The sequence below is a fragment of the Schistocerca gregaria genome, chromosome 1, assembly GCF_023897955.1.
Source record: "Schistocerca gregaria isolate iqSchGreg1 chromosome 1, iqSchGreg1.2, whole genome shotgun sequence".
NCBI lineage: Eukaryota > Metazoa > Arthropoda > Insecta > Orthoptera > Acrididae > Schistocerca > Schistocerca gregaria.
This window is the reverse complement of record NC_064920.1, coordinates 722,495,179-722,515,268: the sequence shown is the minus strand read 5'-3', so window position 1 is coordinate 722,515,268 and position 20,090 is coordinate 722,495,179. Positions and strand designations below refer to the sequence as shown.

Genomic DNA, 20,090 nt, shown 5'->3' with positions numbered 1-20,090 from the left:
GGTGGGAACTTTCCCTGCAATGCATCCTATGTTCCCATAACCCTCCTGGTCTCAACCTTCGCTAGTCACTGTCCTCAGCCATCCAGTCCTCTCCCTGTTCCCATCCCAGCACTATACAGCCGTCATTTCACTGCCACACCCATTCTTTCAATTTCTTTTTATTTCTCTCCTTTCCGATACTTCCTCCCCTTCCCCCCTTCTGTCCTGTCTCCCCCCCCCCCCAATCTAAACTGCAGCACTGCACCGTCCGCCACCCCCACCATACTATTCCTCCCCCTCCCTGCCCCAGCCTCCTTACCTCCACCCAGTCGCCACTCCCATCCCACACTGGTGCTGCTGCTCGCAGTGTGGTTTCAGTTATCCAAGACTGGAGACGCGCGTGCAAATTGCGTTTGCGTGAGTGAACGTATATGTTTGTGTGTCTATTGCTGACAAAGGCCTTAATGGCCAAAAGCTATAATTGTGTGAATTTTGTTGTTGTGCCTATCGTGACTCAGCATCTCCGCAGCATGGTGAGTATCAACTTTCCTTCTCTTATTGTGTGACACAATGTTTCAGATGTTCTCATTGGAGCTAACTGCAGCACTCTGCATTTATATTTGTCAAAGGTCCTTTGTATGCTGTTATGATAGATCCTCGTGTTCTGGTTATATTGTTACATATGCTTCACTATGAGAAGCTTCACAGTTGTAACGTGGGTCTTCAGTTTCCTTGGATCATCCATTGCCTAGGTGCACCTGTAGACTGTAGAAGGGCTTCATATGGAGGATATGTATGATGTGTCCGTGCTTTGCTCTTCTTGATGAATGGTCATGATCCTCAACTTCATATGTGACTTTCAGGTTATCCTAAAAATCAACACCAAGTTTCCTGAGTTTTATTCCACTGGCGAGTGCTTGACTTTATAGCACTCTTGGTCTACCTCTGGAGCACCCAGAGTCCGTATTCGAGACAGATGCCTTGTTTCTTCGGTCCTAGTGCTGACGTGTTCCATGTAGTCATCCTGAGTATCATCCAGTTGAAACAGGAGCAGTGAGTCCATTATCGTTTTGGCCTACCAATACGGGGCACAAGGAATACTGTGAAGTCTGTAGTGTCTTGCTTCACTGTGTTATATGTAAATGTCATGACTGGTAGTATCATACTGCAACCTCTCTGTTTGACATCAACATACCTCAAGACCATATGCCAACACCTTATTAAAGTGTTCTATGATGTCATTCAACTGTGGATGGTAATCAGTTGTCTTCCTGAGGGTGATGCCACAATATGAAAGCACTCCTGACACTAGTCTCAACTGGAAAACATTTCCATGGTCAGAGATCAATAAACTTACTTCAAGACAATGTCTTCTATAAGGAACTTCGCAATTTCTAGAGCTTTAGCAGTTGGCACTGCTTTGATGACAATATAGTGAGTGAGGTAGTCAGTGCAGGCTATTACCCATCAATTCCCATTGACTGAATTCGTGAACCTCCCCAAGAGATTGATTCCAACTGAGTGGAATGGCACTGCTACAGGTGGAATTGGTACCAGATGTCGCAGAGAGAACAGTGGCATATGCTTCAATAGTTGGCATTCATAACTATCTAACTGATTGATAGGACCTAGTCACTGATACTTGCGTCTGATTATGCCTACACTCTTCACGAATCCCAGGTGACCACAGGTTGTAAAGTGCCGGAAATATGGCAGGATAGCCGGTCATAGATGAGCTGAGATAATGAGCTACCACTTCTACCCCATTGGATTGTAGTTCGTTTTATAAAATGATCTGTTTATCAGTTTGAAATCTTGTTTGATCAGCCTCTCTTCCTGCAAGACTTCTACAGTTCTCAGCAGTGCTGGATCTTCCCTCTGCTCAGCAGCTATGTCATTTAAGGCAGCGATGTCATATTTCATCCATGCTGTACGACTGTTTTCAGCCAAAGGTTTCACTGAATGGCGGTCGGCATTTTTGAGTTTCTATTCACATTTGTATATCACTGTAATGCTGAACTCCTGAAGCCTCAGGATCCATTTTGACCAGATGGCCCAACATATCCTTCAGGCTAGTCAGCCAATGTAGATAATGGTTGTCCATCAAAACAGCAAATGGTTCACCAAGTAAATATGGCCAGTACTTGTTGATGGCCCAAACAACTGCAAGGCACTCTTTCTCAGTTGTAGAGTAGTTCACCTTACCCTGAAGAGCACTCTGGAAACACATGCTATCACCTCCTAGGCAAGTTCCTAAATTTTTATTAAAGCTGTTCCTACCTAAAACATAAGTATGAAGTTCTGTCATGGCAGTCTCAATATGGAATCCTAGAACTGGAGATTATATTAACACCTCCTTAAAGAGAAGGAAAAATCTTTCTTGCCCCTCATTCCAGCACAATTTGGCATCTCTCCTGCTGTAGTTCTTGGATGGGACATGCCTTGGTGCCAAAGTCCTTTATGAATCACCAGTATTACGAACACATTCCTCCTCACATAAAAAATATGTCAAGGAGTCAGAAAATCTGGACTGCTCTTATCTTCTCTGGACTGGCATGGATTCCATCACCATTCATGATGCCCTACGATTATTATTTCTTGGGCAGTGAAAAGTTTTTTAATTCAGGCAGTGACCTACAATCTGAACACATCATCCATTTAAAGTATTGAAGCATGTCCATCATACGTTATGAACCCAGTCTTTTCCGTCTTTTCCTGGTCAGCCTTGTCAACCTCAATTTGCAAGTTGCCTGACTGTATTTCTATAACAATGGATAGACTTAATTCTTCATGATTTTGATTTTGTTCAGTCATCAGTAGCCAATGCAGTAACCCTATGTGTCATCCTCCTCCTTCAACTGGATAGAACCAAGAACTCTGATGGTTCAATGATGACATCTTGCAGCACCTCATCCACTTCTTCCTCAATTACCTGTCACTCTACTGATGACACTATATTAGCTCTGGCTAGTTGGTGAATGATCCCCAGTGTTGATATGATGTTTCACTATGGGCCACATTGTCTGTCTTTACCCCCACTTGAGATTTGAAAGGTTTGGAAAATTGATGCAGAATGGCTTTTAAATGAACACAGCATAATTTGGCAGTACTGTTGTTTATTTAATTACGACCCAGGTTTTGACCTTTTATGCCATTTTCAAGTGACTGAGTTTGTCATTAGCATATACTGCAGGATATAAAATTCAAAATTGGCCATAAATTAAGAAACATTTTGGCTCCCCACAAAAAGCCAGATGTAAAATCAGCATCTTGTAAAAAGATCAGTAAATAATAGTGGGAGCACATTATATTTAGTAGCATTTTCTGTGACACTCATCAATTCTGAAATTTTGTCAGTATCTGTCATATTTGCATTCATCATGTCGCGTGGGGCCAAAACATTCTGTATGTATGATTGTCTCATTTTCCAATGACACTGGGTCCTGTTTTCAAGCTAAACGAACTAGCTGCTGATTATCACCAAACATTTTCTTCAGTTTGGCCTGGAATTTGTTCCAGCTATTGATTTTCTCTTCTCTTCATTATTCTTGAACCACTGTTGGGTTGTGCCATTCAAGTTGCAGTATACACCTGTCAAACACATCATGTCATACCATCTGCTGTATTTGCTGACTTGGTCGAATCCTTTCACCCGTTTTGTCAGGTCCTGACAAGGGTCTCTGGAAAACGCTGATGTATGCCTCGTGTGCAGCTGATTTACTGCTGATTTGGAATTCACTGTTCTCCTGAATATAAGGACCTTTTTGGAATTCACTGTTCTCCTGAATATAAGGACCTTGGGGAAAACTTACTGCTCGAGTTCTAGTTCCTGTCTGTGTTGGCAACAGCTTTTATGTTGTCTGATTGGAGCCACATTGGTATAGACATTAGTACCAATGTCTACACCAAACAATGTCACATCGAAACCACAATTAATTTTAAATCCGAATGCAGGGTCATCAATGACGCCCAACTCTTAGAACTGAAGATACATTAATTACTGATCCCAATCTACAACCAAACCAGAACTGAACTACTGCAAAGTGTGTGCAGGTGTTTATAAAAACACGGAATGTTCCAGAATGCTAGTATTCATACAAACATAGAATGTACCGGAATACACAAATGTTACAGACATAAGATATTTCAAGAATCTTCCAAAAATGATAGACACTAAATAACAAATAATTGCAGAGAGTCAGGTTTGAATCACTGATTCACAGCTCGCCAGCCACCATGGCCAACCACTACATCACACTATAAGTACCAGAGCTTGTGGCAATATCGAGTAATGTTTTTCTAACAGGTAGTAAAACAAGTCTTAAGGCTGCACCTTGAAAAATCAGTTAATCCATGTAACAGTTGTTTGGGGGCACGGTGTCTAGAGAGTACAGTTCTTGTAGGCCTCCCAAAGGCTCTGTCGATTCAGACTGTGGCTGTCTTACCAATCTCCACATGGTTTTCCATGTTCCACTGCTTACAATGACATGTAATCACGAAATGTCTCTGTATATCTTTATCATGCCTTGTGATTCATTAACTGATGTTTAATATTAATGTTTCTTTATCATGCCTTGTGATTCATTAACTGATGTTTAATATTAATGTTTTGATATTACTGAATTGTTTCTAGCTTTGCCAATCCTATTCATGATAAAAAGGGTTTGCTAAGTTCGTAAATGCCTCACCAGAGTGCACATATGTGGTACCACCTAATGAGAGTTTCACGAATGATTAAAGGAAATAAGTGTGGGAAATGTATTCTGATAGCTTTAGTTCTTAACAATCTTCTTGCTTGCTGACACTGTTTGCTCAGCATAAAGTTTATATTAAGCAAGTTTCTACCTGCGAATATATTGTGGCTGTGTTCTTGCACATCTTATTGTCTTACAAGTACATGTAATATGCAATGAGTCTTAAAAAAGCGCAATATGAATTCACAGTCCAATTTATTAGGCTAACATTTGGAATATGAGCTCAAGGTGAAAGTGGCAGAATTTGGTGTGCCCATTTCAGATTTCAACACAAGTGCAAATCCAGGCAAAGATATATTTGTAATTTCAATGGAGCAATGTACGGTAGCACGTTTAGCCACCCATGTCACGTTTCCCAACACTTTACCACAACAAACCACACTAAAAACAACACATTTTGGAGAGATCTTCAAGGCGGTGAATCACTTAAGGTGCATATTTTCATAATAAACAAGCATAAATATATATAAATCAGCAAATACGACATGTTAGCTTCAAAGACACTTAAATCAGCATAGGGGCTGCTTGGTTTGTTTCTATCAGTCAATCATAGCACATGACCTATGACATCACATAACATCACTGTCTCGTCACCAATCTCAACACTGCGAACATAGAAAGTGTTAACTGTCTCATGTTTGGGAGGAAAGGGGGGGGGGGGGGGGCGGCATTAACTATGCAGCAAAGATTACACGATGCACTACAGATCCTTTTGTTGTGATGAAGAGTTGGGAAATGTGTCACAGACATTTAAATATGCTACCTATCGCTCTTGTACTGGAGTTAGCTTTTGGTGTTATTTAGTAGTTGATTATGAGAAGCACAGTAGACACACACTCTAAACTTTAAAAAAAAAATAGAGAGCCCTGGCACAACTGTTCTGATTGATAATTGTGGCAACATTCCTCAGTATGGTAACCACGAGTCACACCTGACCACTATCCACTATTACCTGTCTGTTTCAAAACTGGAGAATCCACACAAAACATTTTAAGTCTGTAGTGAAATAACATTTAATTAAGTATTGTCATTTCAGGATGTAGCATGTGCCTTTCTTTAAATGAAAAGCTGATAATTTTGCTATGCCTATTTACTAGTTGCTCCATAAATTCTGAATTAGATCTTTATAGCTTTCAAGTTGTTAGTTTCTCATTATCTCTGCCTCACCTTAACCTGTTTTAGGGTCCTCATGCAGAGTCTACAAATATTTCACCCTTGAAAACATCTTTGATTAAATATGAAGGGCATTCAATAAGGGCAATATTTTTTTTTTCTTTTTTTTCCTCAACAACAACTTGGATTTATTCAGGATTCTAATATTATTCCCCACTCTTTTGGTGCAAAATCTTATTTCTCAACATGATCTCCATTCAAAGCAAAGGCCTTACGCCATCTCACTCGAAGGACCTGCACGCCAGCATGCTATCACTCTAATGGTCGACTCGAGAGCCAACGTCCTGCTACATAAGTAACCTCCCCATCATCCACATACTGCTTCCTGCAGACTGCATGCCTTCATTGGGCCAAACGGATGGAAGTAGGAAGGTTGCAGATCCGAGCTGTAGGGTGGATGAGAAAGAACAATCCTATTTCGTTCTGTGAGCTGCTGTTAGGAGCACAGACCTGTGGTGACACCTTGCATGGCCATGGAAGAGGAGAAGGTCAACTGCATTTTTGTGGCGCCGAACTTGCTGAAGTTGTTTCTACAATTTCCTGAGGGTAGCACATGGGAAATCGGACAGGCTTGTATGACCTCACTGTGAGCATGACAGATGCTTCACCCATTGACTCACGGTGCTTCTGTTCACTACCATGTCTCTGTAGACATTCTGCAAATGCCTATGAATATCTGCAATGTTCTGGTTTTCCACCAAATGAAACTCAACGACAGCTCTCTGCTTGGAATGCACCTCCTTCACAGATGCCATTTTGAAGGCTACGTAAAGGGCCATTAACAGCAGACCTTCATGAAACTAAAGAGGCCAAAGTGGGAATATTTCACCATGTCTCACAGTAAATTTTGCATTTTTTCAACCAAAACTGGCTGAGAAAAAAAGTGTGTTGCATTATTTATTCAATGCTCCTCATATTTTTCCATGTTTCTGTCAACAAGTCAATTCTGCTGCTAAACTACTTCATTTGAGCAATCTTTTGTCTGTGCTTGGAAATCATTTCATTTACAGAAACGCTTGCATTAAACAATTATCGTTCAGAAAATGCCGAGAAATTTTGTATGCGATCCTTTAAGAAATTATATTTCTGAGATTTAAGTTTTTGTAGTTTTCACTTTTGTGTCACATTCTATAATAGCACTGAAAATTTTGTAGGCATAACAAATTATTAATGCTGGAAGAGAAGAGTATGGTCTACTTAGGATCCATTGAGACAGGGCAAAGACTGATAGAAACATAAACTAAATGCAGGTTAAACTCTAGTTAACTGATCTAAAATCCATCCGTCAACCTCACTCCTGTTTTTTTGCGTTCAAAAACCGATACAGCATAGTGTTTCCCCTGAATCTAAGTGAAATAAAAATATCGCTTGCGTTACAAGTATCTGAAAGTGCGTCTCTGGGCAATGGAAAACAAGAGGCAATTGTTAATCTAAGGATAAATCGTATAGATATAAAAAACACAACTTGATTGTGAGGTTGGAACTACAGCTGCAAACATTAATAAACCTTTCTCAGACTTAGATGTAAACATTAATAAACCTACTATACATTAATAAACCTACTAAAGACACTTCAATATAAAAGAGAATAAAAATTCGTAAGTAGAATCTAATGACAGACAGTCAAGATATTTACCACACACACATGGCAATGACAATGACATAAACTGCAAGTGACAGCCAGAATTCTCGTCTATTCATGTTATGCTACAATATGTCAAATAGTTCTTGAAGAATTATGAAGTACTGTAATTGTAAATGCTGAGAACAGTTATCATCAGTCTTAAGCTTACATAAAAAGTATTGCATATTTAACTTTTAAAATGGGTGCTATAGAAGTTAAGCAATATCCATTCACTGTTATTTAGCAGTACAGTGTAACATAAATAATGAGTTTTAATTTACCTGTTCCATTTTCGCAAGGAGATTTTTCTAAGATTCTGCAAACACTAAACTGTAATACATCTCCAGAGTCTGATGTAACATTGTAATCTTTGCTCATTAGTGATGTCAAATCAAACCTGAAAACAAGAAATACATATAAAACAAATGCATGAAGCAAACAATTTAAAAAAAAAAATGTATAGCATGTAGAAGTATTTTTGATTTTCTTTGAGTTGTACAAAATATTGCCCATAACATACATAGCTGCCCCATGAACCACAGACATTGCCGAAGTAGGGTGGCTTCATCTACACCTACATTTACATCTGTACTTCAGAAGTCATGGCAGAGGGTACCTTGTATCACTTCTAGTAATTTCCTCTCCTGTTCCACTCGTAAAAAGAACAAGGGGAAAACAACTGTCTAAAACCTGTGCAAGAGCTCTAATGTGCATTGGTGACAGCAGAATCATTCTGCACTCTGCTTCAATCAGAGAAAGCCACCAGGTGGAATTTTGCACCGATCACAATTTAGTCATTGCTAGCACTTGGTTTAAGAATCCTGAAAAAAGGTGCAAGAGATATCTGGGGACACTGGAAAGTTTCATATTGATTATATATTGGTAAGACAGAGATTCTGGAACCAGATTGCAAAAAGGCAGGAAATCAAAAGGAGCACTAGGCAACAACTGACTGAGACAGTGGAATGGAGTAGTGTAGAAGTTGAACAGGTAGCTTTGAAGCTTGAAATATTGAAGACAGCGGAGGGTCAAATAGTTAAAATTACCAGGCTTAGTAGCAATTCTCTGATATAACAGGCGATACTGAATTTAACTGGTTAAAGGAGAAAATATGCAAATGCAGCAAATGAAACAGACAAAAGGGGATACACATGTATAAAATATGAGATTGGTAGAAAGTGCAAAATGGCTAAGCAGGTATTACTGGAGGACAAATGTGAGTCTATAGAAGCATGTATAAGTAGGGCAAAAATATATAGATACCACCTACAAGAAAACAAAAAGAGGCCTTTGGAGAAAAGAGAAGCAACTGTATGAATATCAAGGGCTCATATGGAAAATCAGTAAGATGCAAGTGAGGGAAAGATCAAAGGTAGAAGGAGTATATAGAGGGTCCATACAAGGTAGATGAATTTGATGAACTTTAAGGCATGTTACAGAATGGGAAGAGGAAGCAGATGAAGATGAGATGGGAGATAACTGGACAGAGAACTGGAAGGTTTAAGTCAAATAAGGCCCTTGGAGTAGACAAAATATCCTCAGAGCTATATCCATGGATGAACTACCAATGACAAAAAACTATTCCACCCAGTGTGCAAGATGTATGAGACATGTGAAACAGCCTTAGACTTCAAGAAGAATGTAATAAAGAAAGCAGGAACTGACAGCTGTGAATATTACAAAACTATCAATTTAGTAAGTCAAAATGCCAAGATGAATTCTTTACAGGTGAATGGAAAACGTGGCAGAAGTTGACCTCGGCAAATATCAGTTTAGATTCCGGAGATATGTTGAAACACACGGGCAACACTGACCTCCAACTTCTCTGGAAGATAGACTAAGGAATAGCAAACTTACATTTATAGCATTTCCAGACTTAGAGAAAGTTTTGGACAGTGTTGATTGGAATACACTCTTTGAAATTCTGAAGGTAGCAGGATAAACTACAGGGAGGGAAGGGATATTTACAATTAGTATAGAAACCAGATGGCAGTTATGAGTGGAGGGGCAGTGGTTGAGAAAGGTTTTCCAATTATACTGTAATTCTATCACAGACAGCAAAGTAATCTGAAGAGCAGTTGAATGGAATGGACAGTGTCATGAAAGGAGGGTACGAGATGAACACCAACAAAACCAAGACAAGGATAATGGAATGCAGTCCAATTAAATCAGGTGATGCTGAGGGAATTTAATTAGATAATGAGGCACTAAAAGTAGTAGATGGGTTTTGCTACTTGGGCAGCAAAACAATTGCTGACGAAGATGATTGGTTGGTGGAGCGCACAACTCTGCGGTCATCATCGCTCGTACAAAGTTCCAATGTTTACAAAGTCCAATTTTTTTTTCTTTCTTTTTTTTCCAATCCAATGTAGCCACTGTCACAAATGATGATGAGGAGGAGGAGGAGGAATAAGAAATGATGAGGACAACACAAACACCTAGTCCACAGGCAGAGAAAAATCTCCAAGCCGGCTGGCAATCAAACACGGGACCCCGTGTTCCAGAGGCAGTAACGCTAGCCACTAGACCACTGAGCTGTGAACAAAAATAAATAAATAAAAAATAAATAGAAAACAAAAAAATTGCCGACAGTCAGAGTAGAGAGGATATAAAATGCAGATAGGAATGGCCAGAAAAGCATTTCTGAAGAACAGAAATTTGTTAACAATGATTACAGACTTAAATATTACAATGCCTTTTCTGAATGTATTTGTACAGAATGTTGCCTTGTTAAGAAGTAAAACAGAAAAGGATAATAAAGCTTTTGAAATGTTGTATTACGGAAGAATGCTGAGGATGAAATAGGTAGATCACGTAAATAATCAGGAGGCACTGAAGATAACTTGGGAGTAAAGAAATTTGTGGCATAACGTGAATACAAGAAGGGACCAGCTGATAGGCCACATTCTCAGACACCAAGAAATCATCAATTTAGCACTGGAGGGAAGAGTGGTGGCTAAAAATTGCAGAGGGAGACAGAGAGATGAGTACAGTAAGCATGTTCAAGTGGATGTAGGTTGCAGTAGTTATTCAGAGACAATGAGGTTTGCCCAGAATAGAGTAGTGTGGAGAGCTGCATCAAAGCTGTCTTCGCACTGAACTGGAGATCACCAACAACAAAATCTTACATAGAATCTGAGGAACACTTTGCAAGATCTTTGTGTATGCCACCACTCTATGGACAAATGATAGCATGATGTTGTTGTTGAATAAAAGGAAAAGCAGTTTTGACAATTACTGAAAATGTAATGAGTAACTTGATTTTTCTCAGCAAACTGCCATCACTCACTCAATTTATAGTTTTACAATACCTGCAACTAAACTTATACATTTTACATACTAACAGGTTGTGTAATTAGCTTGGGTATGTTGTTGTTGTAGTCTTCAGTCCTGAGACTGGTTTGATGCAGCTCTCCATGCTACTCCATCCTGTGCAAGCTGCTTCATATCCCAGTACCCAATGCAACCTACATCCTTCTGAATCTGTTTAGTGTATTCATCTCTTGGTCTCCCTCTACAATTTTTACCCTCCACACTGCCTTCCAATACTAAATTGGTGATCCCTTGATGCCTCAGAATGTGCCCTACTAAGCGATCCCTTCTTCTAGTCAAGTTGTGCCACAAATTTCTCTTCTCTCCAATTCTATTCAATACCTCCTCATTAGTTATTCAGCATTCCTCTATAGCATCACATTTTGAAAGCTTCTATTATCTTCTTACCCAAACTATTTATCATCGAAGTTTCACTTCCATGCATGGCTACACTGCATACAAATACTTCCAGAAACAACTTCCTGACACTTAAATCTATACTCAGTGTTAACAAATTTCTCTTCTTCAGAAACGCTTTCCTCGCCATTGCCAGTCTACATTTTATATCCTCTCTACTCCGACCATCATCAGTTACTTTGTTCCCCAAATAGCAAAACTCCTTTACTACTTTAAGCGTCTCATTTCCTAATCTAATTCCCGCAGCATCACCCAATTTAATCGACTACATTCCATTATCCTCGTTTTGCTTTTGTTGATGTTCATCTTATATTCTGCTTTCAAGGCACTGTCCATTCCATTTAGCTGCTCTTCTAGGTCCTTTGCTATCTCTGACAGAATTACATTGTCATCGGTGAACCTCAAAGTTTTCATCCCCTCTCCATGGATTTTAATTCCTAATCTGAATTATTCTTTTGTTTCCTTTACTGCTTGCTCAATATACAGATTGAATAATACTGGGGATAGGCTGCAACCCTGTCTCAATCCCTTCCCAACCACTGCTTCCCTTTCCTGCCACTCGACTCTGTACAAATTGTAAATAGCCTTTTGCTCCCTGTATTTTACTCCTGCCACCTTCAGAATTTGAAAGAGAGTATTCCAGTCAACATTGTCAAAAGCTTTCTCTAAGTCTACAAACGCTATAAATGGAGGTTTGCCTTTCCTTAATCTATTTTCTAAGATTAGTCATAGGGTCAATATTGCCTCACGTGTTCCAACATTTCTACGGAATCCAAACTGATCTTCCCCGAGGTTGGCTTCTACCAGTTTTTCCATTCGTCTGTAAAGAATTCGCGTTAGTATTTTGCAGCCACGGCTTATTAAACTGATAGTTCAGTAATTTTCACATTTGTGTACACCTGCTTTCTTTGGGATTGGAATTATTATATTCTTCTTGAAGTCTGAGGATATTTCACCTGTCTCATTCATCTAGCTCACTAGAATTTTGTTAGACCTGGCTCTCCCAAGGCTGTCAGCAGTTCTAATGGAATGTTGTCTACTCCCAGGTCTTGTTTCGACTTGGGTCTTTCAGTGTTCTGTCAAACTCTTCACGCAGTATCATATCCCCCACTTCATCTTCATCTACATCCTCTCCTATTTCCATGATATTGTTCTCAAGAACATCACCCTTGTATAGACTCTCTATGTACTCCCACCTTTCTGCTTTCCCTTCTTTGCTTAGAACTGGGTTTCCACCTGAGCTCTTGATATTCATGCAAGTGGTTCTCTTTTCTCCAAAGGTCTCTCTAATTTTCCTGTAGGCAGTATCTATCTTACCGCTAGTAATATGTGCCTCTACAGCCTTAAATTTGTCCTCTAGCCATCCCTGCTTAGCCATTTTGCACTTCCTGTCGATCTCATTTTTGAGACGTTTTTATTCCTTTTTGCCTGCTTCATTTACTGCATTTTTATATTTCCTCCTTTAACCAATTAAATTCAATATCTCTTCTGTTACCCTACAATTTCTATTAGCCCTCATCTTTTTACCTACATGATCCTCTACTCCCTTCAGTATTTCATCTCTCAAAGCTATTCATTCTTCTACCTTTTTGCAGTTTCAGTTTTAATATACAGTTCATAACCAATAGAGTGTGATCAGAGTCCACATCTGCCCCTGAAAATGTCTTACAATTTAAAACCTGGTTCCTGAGTCTCTGTCTTACAATTATATAATTCATCTGAAACCTTCTAGCTTGGGTATACAAAATCAATTTTTACACAGAAAGTAAATTTCATGCATCAGATTTCCCAAACTTCGGATTTAAAATCCCCTGACCAGTGCCAGGATGAAAGTGATTTTTCAATCTTTCGCATTTCTGCTGTACGCCATAAATATTTCTTCAAAGTCAGTCTCAATCCTCAAAACATATCAAATACAATCATCTTATGTCTGCAGGGAACACCAAATCTTTCGGGATATACCCAAACATGATGCTCCATTACGTCAAAAGAATGTTTACAGATTACAATATTTATGTGGTCAGTCCAGTATCATAAGAAAACTACCCAGTGCACCTATCTTTTTACAACTTAGCAAATCAATTACAAATCAGTAATAGTTTTCATCTCCAGGCCTAAAACCTTTAAATTTCCTTACTTCATTCTCAATGAAATCGTCCTCTTGCAGCACTATCTATTTACAATCTTATGCTTATCGTGATATCAACTAGCACTCTGGAAAACTTCCAAGGCTCCAAAACACTATAATTTTTCTTGAAGTGTGTAATTTTCCCCTATTTGCTGATAAATGAGATAAACTCAAAAGGAACAGTTTCTGACTCATCCGACAGGTGGTTGCGATGCTCTTAATTAAAACAAAAGTGGAAGAAACAAATAGTACTTGGCAACATTCTGAAACTTTCATTAAACTATTTCACATACATGCACGCAGACGCACACACACACAGAGGTGCATGTGGTTACACTGTCTCATCTGACTATTTTGTGTCAGGCAGCATGGTAGTTCATCCAGTCAAGCTGTACTGTCGATGCAAGGTAGTCGTGCAGGACAATGTAACTGTACAGGTGTATGCATACTTTATAGCTGTGTAGATGGATTTGTTTGAAAGATGAATATTTTCTCAGTCTTGTTTACTGCTAAATGCCTGTTGATGACTCAGAACTTTAAGTACTAACCAAGATGTTACTTTTCCTCTTCAAACTATTTATATTCCACCAATAACCTTTCATTAGACATTTACACCTAATCCTCACACACTATGTTCACATAATTCATATTACTTTCTAAAAGAAATCTTTTGTGTTTTTATTTTTAGTATAAGCTGAATTAACAAACAGTTTGGTTTCCACAACATTCTGCTCCAGTTTGTATATTTCTGGACTAGATTATGTGAAACTGGTGTTACCATTATAATAACAATAATATAATTTTATAAACACAGCTGCATTATCTCAGTCAGACGTAACTGATTTGGACTGCCTGGTTGAACCTGTAATGATGCACAACATACAGAGGGCACCATGCACACAAAGATGACACCACTGCCCTGTCTGGTGCATCACCCAGCCACAGTGGACCCTTCCCACTTGTTTACCCCCAGTCACATAATGTCTGCATGTCTGAATACATTTACTTTTATCTGAATGTTCTTATGGTTGTAAATAAAATAGAAAGAAACTTCCACATGGGAAAATATACTCTTTGCCTTTAAATATGTCTGCTTGTGTCTGTGTATGTGCGGATGGATGTGTGTGTGTGTGTGTGTGTGTGTGTGTGTGTGCGCGAGTGTACACCTGTCCTTTTTTCCCCCTAAGGGAAGTCTTTCCGCTCCCGGGATTGGAATGACTCCTTACCCTCTCCCTTAAAACCCACATCCTATCGTCTTTCCCTCTCCTTCCCTCTTTCCTGAAGAAGCAACCATCGGTTGCGAAAGCTAGTAATTCTGTGTGTGTGTTTGTGTGTTTTGTTCATTGTGCCTGTCTGCTGGCGCTTTCCCGCTTGGTAAGTCTTGAAAATATATGTTCTTATGGTTGTGTATACAATGAACTTCCATTGGTTACTCGACACGCTATACTTCATATACTATACTTCACTGTTCAATGGCATTCATTAATGCCAATTACTGTGTGTATTCTTGTTATTGGGTCACATTGGTGTAATACGTTCATGGTCAGACTGAGGACTTTTTCAAAAAAGACCCAACATACCCAAACAGTGACACATACTTTCCAATATCCTATTCAAAAGTTTTTATGGAAACTGGTCAATGGTTCTTTTTCTCTGTGAAAACCAACTTAGTGCATGAGTAGTAGTAGTGGCTGTTAGCCATAGATTCACAGCAGCTTTTAAGTATCTAATCTTTCACACTGTACAGTTACATGAATCTCACTCACTCAAATACTCACTCACCATTGCACAGCCCTAACCACTAAGGATCAAAACTTGAAGCTTGCAGGCAGTTTTGACTCTATACTGTAGGCCCCTAAGGGGATGTAATAGGTAATCATAGGTTTTCTGAACAATGTTGCTACTAAAGATATTTTGATGTTAGACCTTCGACAACTGGCACGAATTTTCTTGGTCAAAAATAAAGAAATACTTGTTTTAACGGATCAGGAAATTCAACCCCTAAGGGGGTGAATAGGGGATGAAATGTTTTATGAAAATATTGCACTATGTAAGCATTTTCAAAGCTAAATCTATGAAAATTGGAATTTAGCTTCTCAGCTATAAATAAAAGAAACTGTTTCTCATTGTTTCTGGAAATTCAACCACTATGAAGGTGAAATACAGAATGAAAGTTTCTATGGAAATATTTCATTAAGCATGTATTTTTTGCTACATCTATAAAAATCTGTACATCATTCCATAATCAGTGTTGATAAAGGCAAAAATCGTTGACATTCTTGATTCATGGGATGCATGACCTGTCTATGCACTTGGTGGTTATAATTAAACTTTCCCTATTTAACTTTTTAAATTTTTTATTAACACGTCAAATTCCGTAGGGCCAAATTGACGAGCAAATCTCCATAGTCATGGAACGTCTCTGTACATGAAATTAAAGCATAAAAATAAGAACAGATGAAAATGAAATGTTTATGAACCCAAAAAAGACAAGCCATAAGTTTAAGTAAACGCATCAACAATACAACAAGAATCAGCTTAATTTTTCAAAGAACTCCTTAGCAGAACAGAAGGAGTGACCCATGAGGAAACTCTTCAGTTTCTACTTGAAAGTGTGTTGATTACTGCTAAGATTTTTGAATTCTTGTGGTAGCTTATTGAAAATGGATGCAGCAGTATACTGCAAACCTTTCTGCAACCTAAGTCCGATCCAAATGCAGGTTTGATACACCACTTATTGCCAAACCATCCATTTCTGAGGCAAAAATATACCTTCAGAATGGGAAGAGTTACCCCAAAATATAATACCATTTGACACAAGCGAATGAAAATAAGCAAAGTAGACTAATTTTTGTGTTGAACCATTACTTACTTCAAATACCGTTCGAATAGTAAAAATGGTAGCATTAAGTCTTTGAACAAGTTCCTGAACGTGGGCTCTCCATGACAGTTTACTATCTATCTGAGCACGTAGATATTTGAACTGTTCAGTTTCACTAATCATATGCCCACTCTGTGAAATTAAAACATCAGGTTTTGTTGAAGTGCGTGTTAGAGACTGTAAAAACTGAGCATTACTGTGATTTAGGGTTACTTTATTTTCTACAAGCCATGAACTTAGATCATGAACTGCACTATTTGAAATGGAGCCAATGTTGCGCAGTATAGCCTTTACTATCAAGCTAGTGTCATCAGCAAACAGAAATATTTTAGAGTTGTCCGCAATACTAGAGGACATATCATTTATATAAATAAGGAACAGGAGTGGCCCCAACACTGATCACTGGGGCACCCCCCAACTTGACTGTACCCCACTCAAACCCCACATAACAGCCATTCTAAACACAACCTTTTGGTGTCTGTTGCTAAAGTAAGAGGTGAACCAATTGTGAGCTACTCCTGTACTCCATAATGGTCCAACTTCTGGAGCAATATTTTGTGATCAACACAATCAAACGCCTTTGTTAAATCAAAAAATAAGCATAGTGTTCAAAACCTTTTGTTCTGATTACCGTACAAGGACCAAACTTGGTAGCGTCAATGTCAAGGACACGGGGAAGAGAAATAATGCACAATCAATTCAACTGAAACACTTTTAATATGCTGTTACAAAACATCATACCATTACAGATTGTCTGTCCGCCCCTGGTAGCTAAGTGATCAGCCTGACGGAATGCCATACCTAATGGCCCGGGTTTCATTCTCGCTGGGTCGCAGATTTTCTCCACTCAGGGACTGGGTGTTGTGTTGTACTTATCACCATCAGTTCATCCTCATCGACACGCAAGTCGCCGAAGTAGCGTCAACTTGAAAGACTTGCAACAGGTGAATGGTCTACCCAATGGGAGTACCTAGCCACACGGCATTTACACTTATTTATTAGAGATTGGTATCATTACTGCTACAAAAGGTACTCAATATGGTGCCCATCAGTGTCCAGAAGAGTCTGAAAGCATAGGATTGCATTCAGCACAGCAGAACTAAGCATATCCATACTTATGTTGGCTACCTGTGCTTCAGATCAGCACATGTGTGAATGTTCCCCTGGTAAATTCTGTCCACAACCAGAAATCACAGGATGTGAGATCAGCTATTTCGGAGAAGCAGGTGAACTTCACGAGCGACATGTGGTGGGGCCCATCTTGCATGAAAACTGTTGAGTTTAATGCTTCTCTCTCGTATAGGTCAGGTATGACATGCTGGTAAAGCATACTGTAGTAACGCTGGCCAGTCACACTGCACATCTTTGGACCTTGAGCAAAAGGAATGTGCCAATGCTAAATGTAGCTGTGAAGCCACACCATACTGTGACACATTCACCATACACAGGAACTTCATGCACAGTGACTGGAAGTGAAGGTCATCACACACTGCAATTCTGTGGGTTCACGTCACTCGTCAGACAAACGTGAGCTTTGTCTGTCCATAGGATGGTCCAGGGCCAGCCCTAGTCAACTTCAATCCTTGCAAGAAAGTGGAGAATGAAATCAACACATTGTTGTGTGTTCTGTGGTGCAAGCTGCTGTACGATATGGACCTGTACGAATACCATTTGAGAAGGGTTCGAAGCATCTTCCATACAGTGGACCATGACACGTGCACTGCCTGACGAGCAGGAATTGCGTGCAGCATGATCTGCCATAGCAACAGCGATTTTATCAGCCACCTGTGGCGCGAACGGTCATTGTCTTCTTCCTGGGGCAACACCAGGCTTCTTCATCATGCTTTGCACAGCAGGTGGAGAAAGATTACCCTTATGTAATGCTTTCAGCCAGTGACATTCTCAAAGTGCAGTTGCAATATTAATGTTGTTTTGATAATAGAGCTTCACCAATAATGCTCTGTTCCTTTTGTCCAAGTTCATGTGCACCATGGCTGGTCAAGTGTGAGACTATGAATCACCATGACTGATCACAGCACCTGGCGGCCATAGGTGGAACTGGACAGCAGCGCTATGGCACTTGCAAATCATACATGAGATACTCTGGGCATTAATGCTACAAAGTTTGGTACTCGTAAGGTAATTAGTTTCCATTTTATAATGTATTAAATAGGGAAAGTTTAATTATAGTGACCTTGTAGATAATTCAGTTTGTAACATACCCACAATGTGCGAGTTCTACTTACACCTGGACAATTTCTTTCAAATACTACCATTAACGTCTGACACAGTGTAGAGGAGGCTACAGCTTGTGAAACGAATGTATGAACAACATCATCTTCTTATATTCATGTAGTCCACTCTCTGCACACATACTACACTAAAACTGAAACATGTATGACACATATGAAGTCTGTTCAAAAGATTCTGGAACTTTGCCCATATATTTTTTCTATGTTTACCCATAACTTACTGAGAATGGTCTCCTTCAAAAGACTTTCCTCCACAAGTGATACAAACCTCCCAATGCCGTTTCCACTTCCAAAAGCAGTCTTGGTATGCCTCCTGCTGGATCATGCGAAGGATTGTCATATAATTTTCTTTTATCTCATCTATCGTTGCAAATCTTTGTCCTTTCAACAGGGTTTTCAACCTGAGAAATAAAAAACGTCCCCAGGGGCCAGGTCTGGAGTGTACGGAAGATGAGGCAGCACAGTGATTTTTTCTTTTTGTGCAACTGTTCCAAACCAACAGGGATGAATGTGTGGGTGTGTTATCATGGTGCAAGAGCTATTAACTTTCTCGCCACATTTCAGGCCATTTCCTCCTCACATTTTCTTGCAGGCACCACAACACATCCCGATAGTACCATCGATTATCAGTTGGCCCCTGAGGCACGAATTCATGATCAACCAATCCTTCAAAGTCAAAGAAAACTATCAGCATGGCTTTGACATTTGACCCGGCCTGATGTGCTTCTTTTTGTCTTGGAGAACCTTTTCTGATCCATTGTGAAGATTGAACATTGGTCTCAATCTCATAGCCATAGACCCATATTTCATAACCAGTTACAATTCTCTGAAGTAACATCTAGTTCACATTTGCGCAATCCAAAAGCTCTTCACACATTGTGACACGGAGATCTTTCTGGTCTTGAATCATGAGCCGTGGGACGAACTTAGCAGCAACACGATGCATTCCAAGATGCTGCGTCAGGATTTCATGACATGATTCAACTGAAATGTTACATTCTTCTGCAATTTCTCTGACAGTCACTCTTTGATTGAATTTCGCTGACCTTCCTGACACGAGCATTGTCGGTAGACATCGAAGGGTGCCCTGAACAGGGTCAGCTTTAACTTCCCTCTGGCCATTTTTAAACCATTTGAACTATTCGTAACATCAAGTAAGGCTAAATGACTCATCACTATAGGCTTCCTGCATCATCTAGTGTCCTCTGTAAAGATTTTCTTCAGTTTCATGCAAAATTTAAAGCAGACGTGTTGTTACATCTACATCTACATCTAAATTTATTCTCAGCAAGTCACCCAACGGTGTGTGGCAGAGGGCACTTCATCTGCCACTGTCATTACCTCCCTTTCCTGTTCCAGTCACGTATGGTTCGCGGGAAGAACGACTGCCGGACAGCCTCTGTGCGCGCTCGCATCACTCTAATTATACATTCGTGATCTCCTCGGGAGGTATACGTAGGGGGAAGCAATATATCCGATACCTTATCCAGAAACGCATCCTCTTGAAACCTGGACAGCAAACTACACCGCAATGCAGAGTGCCTCTGTTGCAGAGTCTGCCAATTGAGTT

The 20,090-nt window shown here is 39.6% G+C and overlaps 1 protein-coding gene across 3 annotated transcripts in view; it reads right to left on the bottom strand.

Annotated features, from left to right (window-relative positions):
- LOC126266771 (cation-independent mannose-6-phosphate receptor) overlaps positions 1–20,090 on the bottom strand; it is a 599,618-nt gene that overhangs the window by 371,663 nt on the left and 207,865 nt on the right. For all 3 annotated transcript variants that reach the window (XR_007548921.1, XM_049971299.1, XM_049971307.1), the window contains exon 14: positions 7,812–7,927. Coding sequence is in view for 2 of the 3 variants with exons in the window: in XM_049971299.1 (XP_049827256.1) it covers positions 7,812–7,927 (116 nt within the window). In the remaining variant the exon portion in view is untranslated. The remainder of the gene's footprint in view (positions 1–7,811; positions 7,928–20,090) is intronic.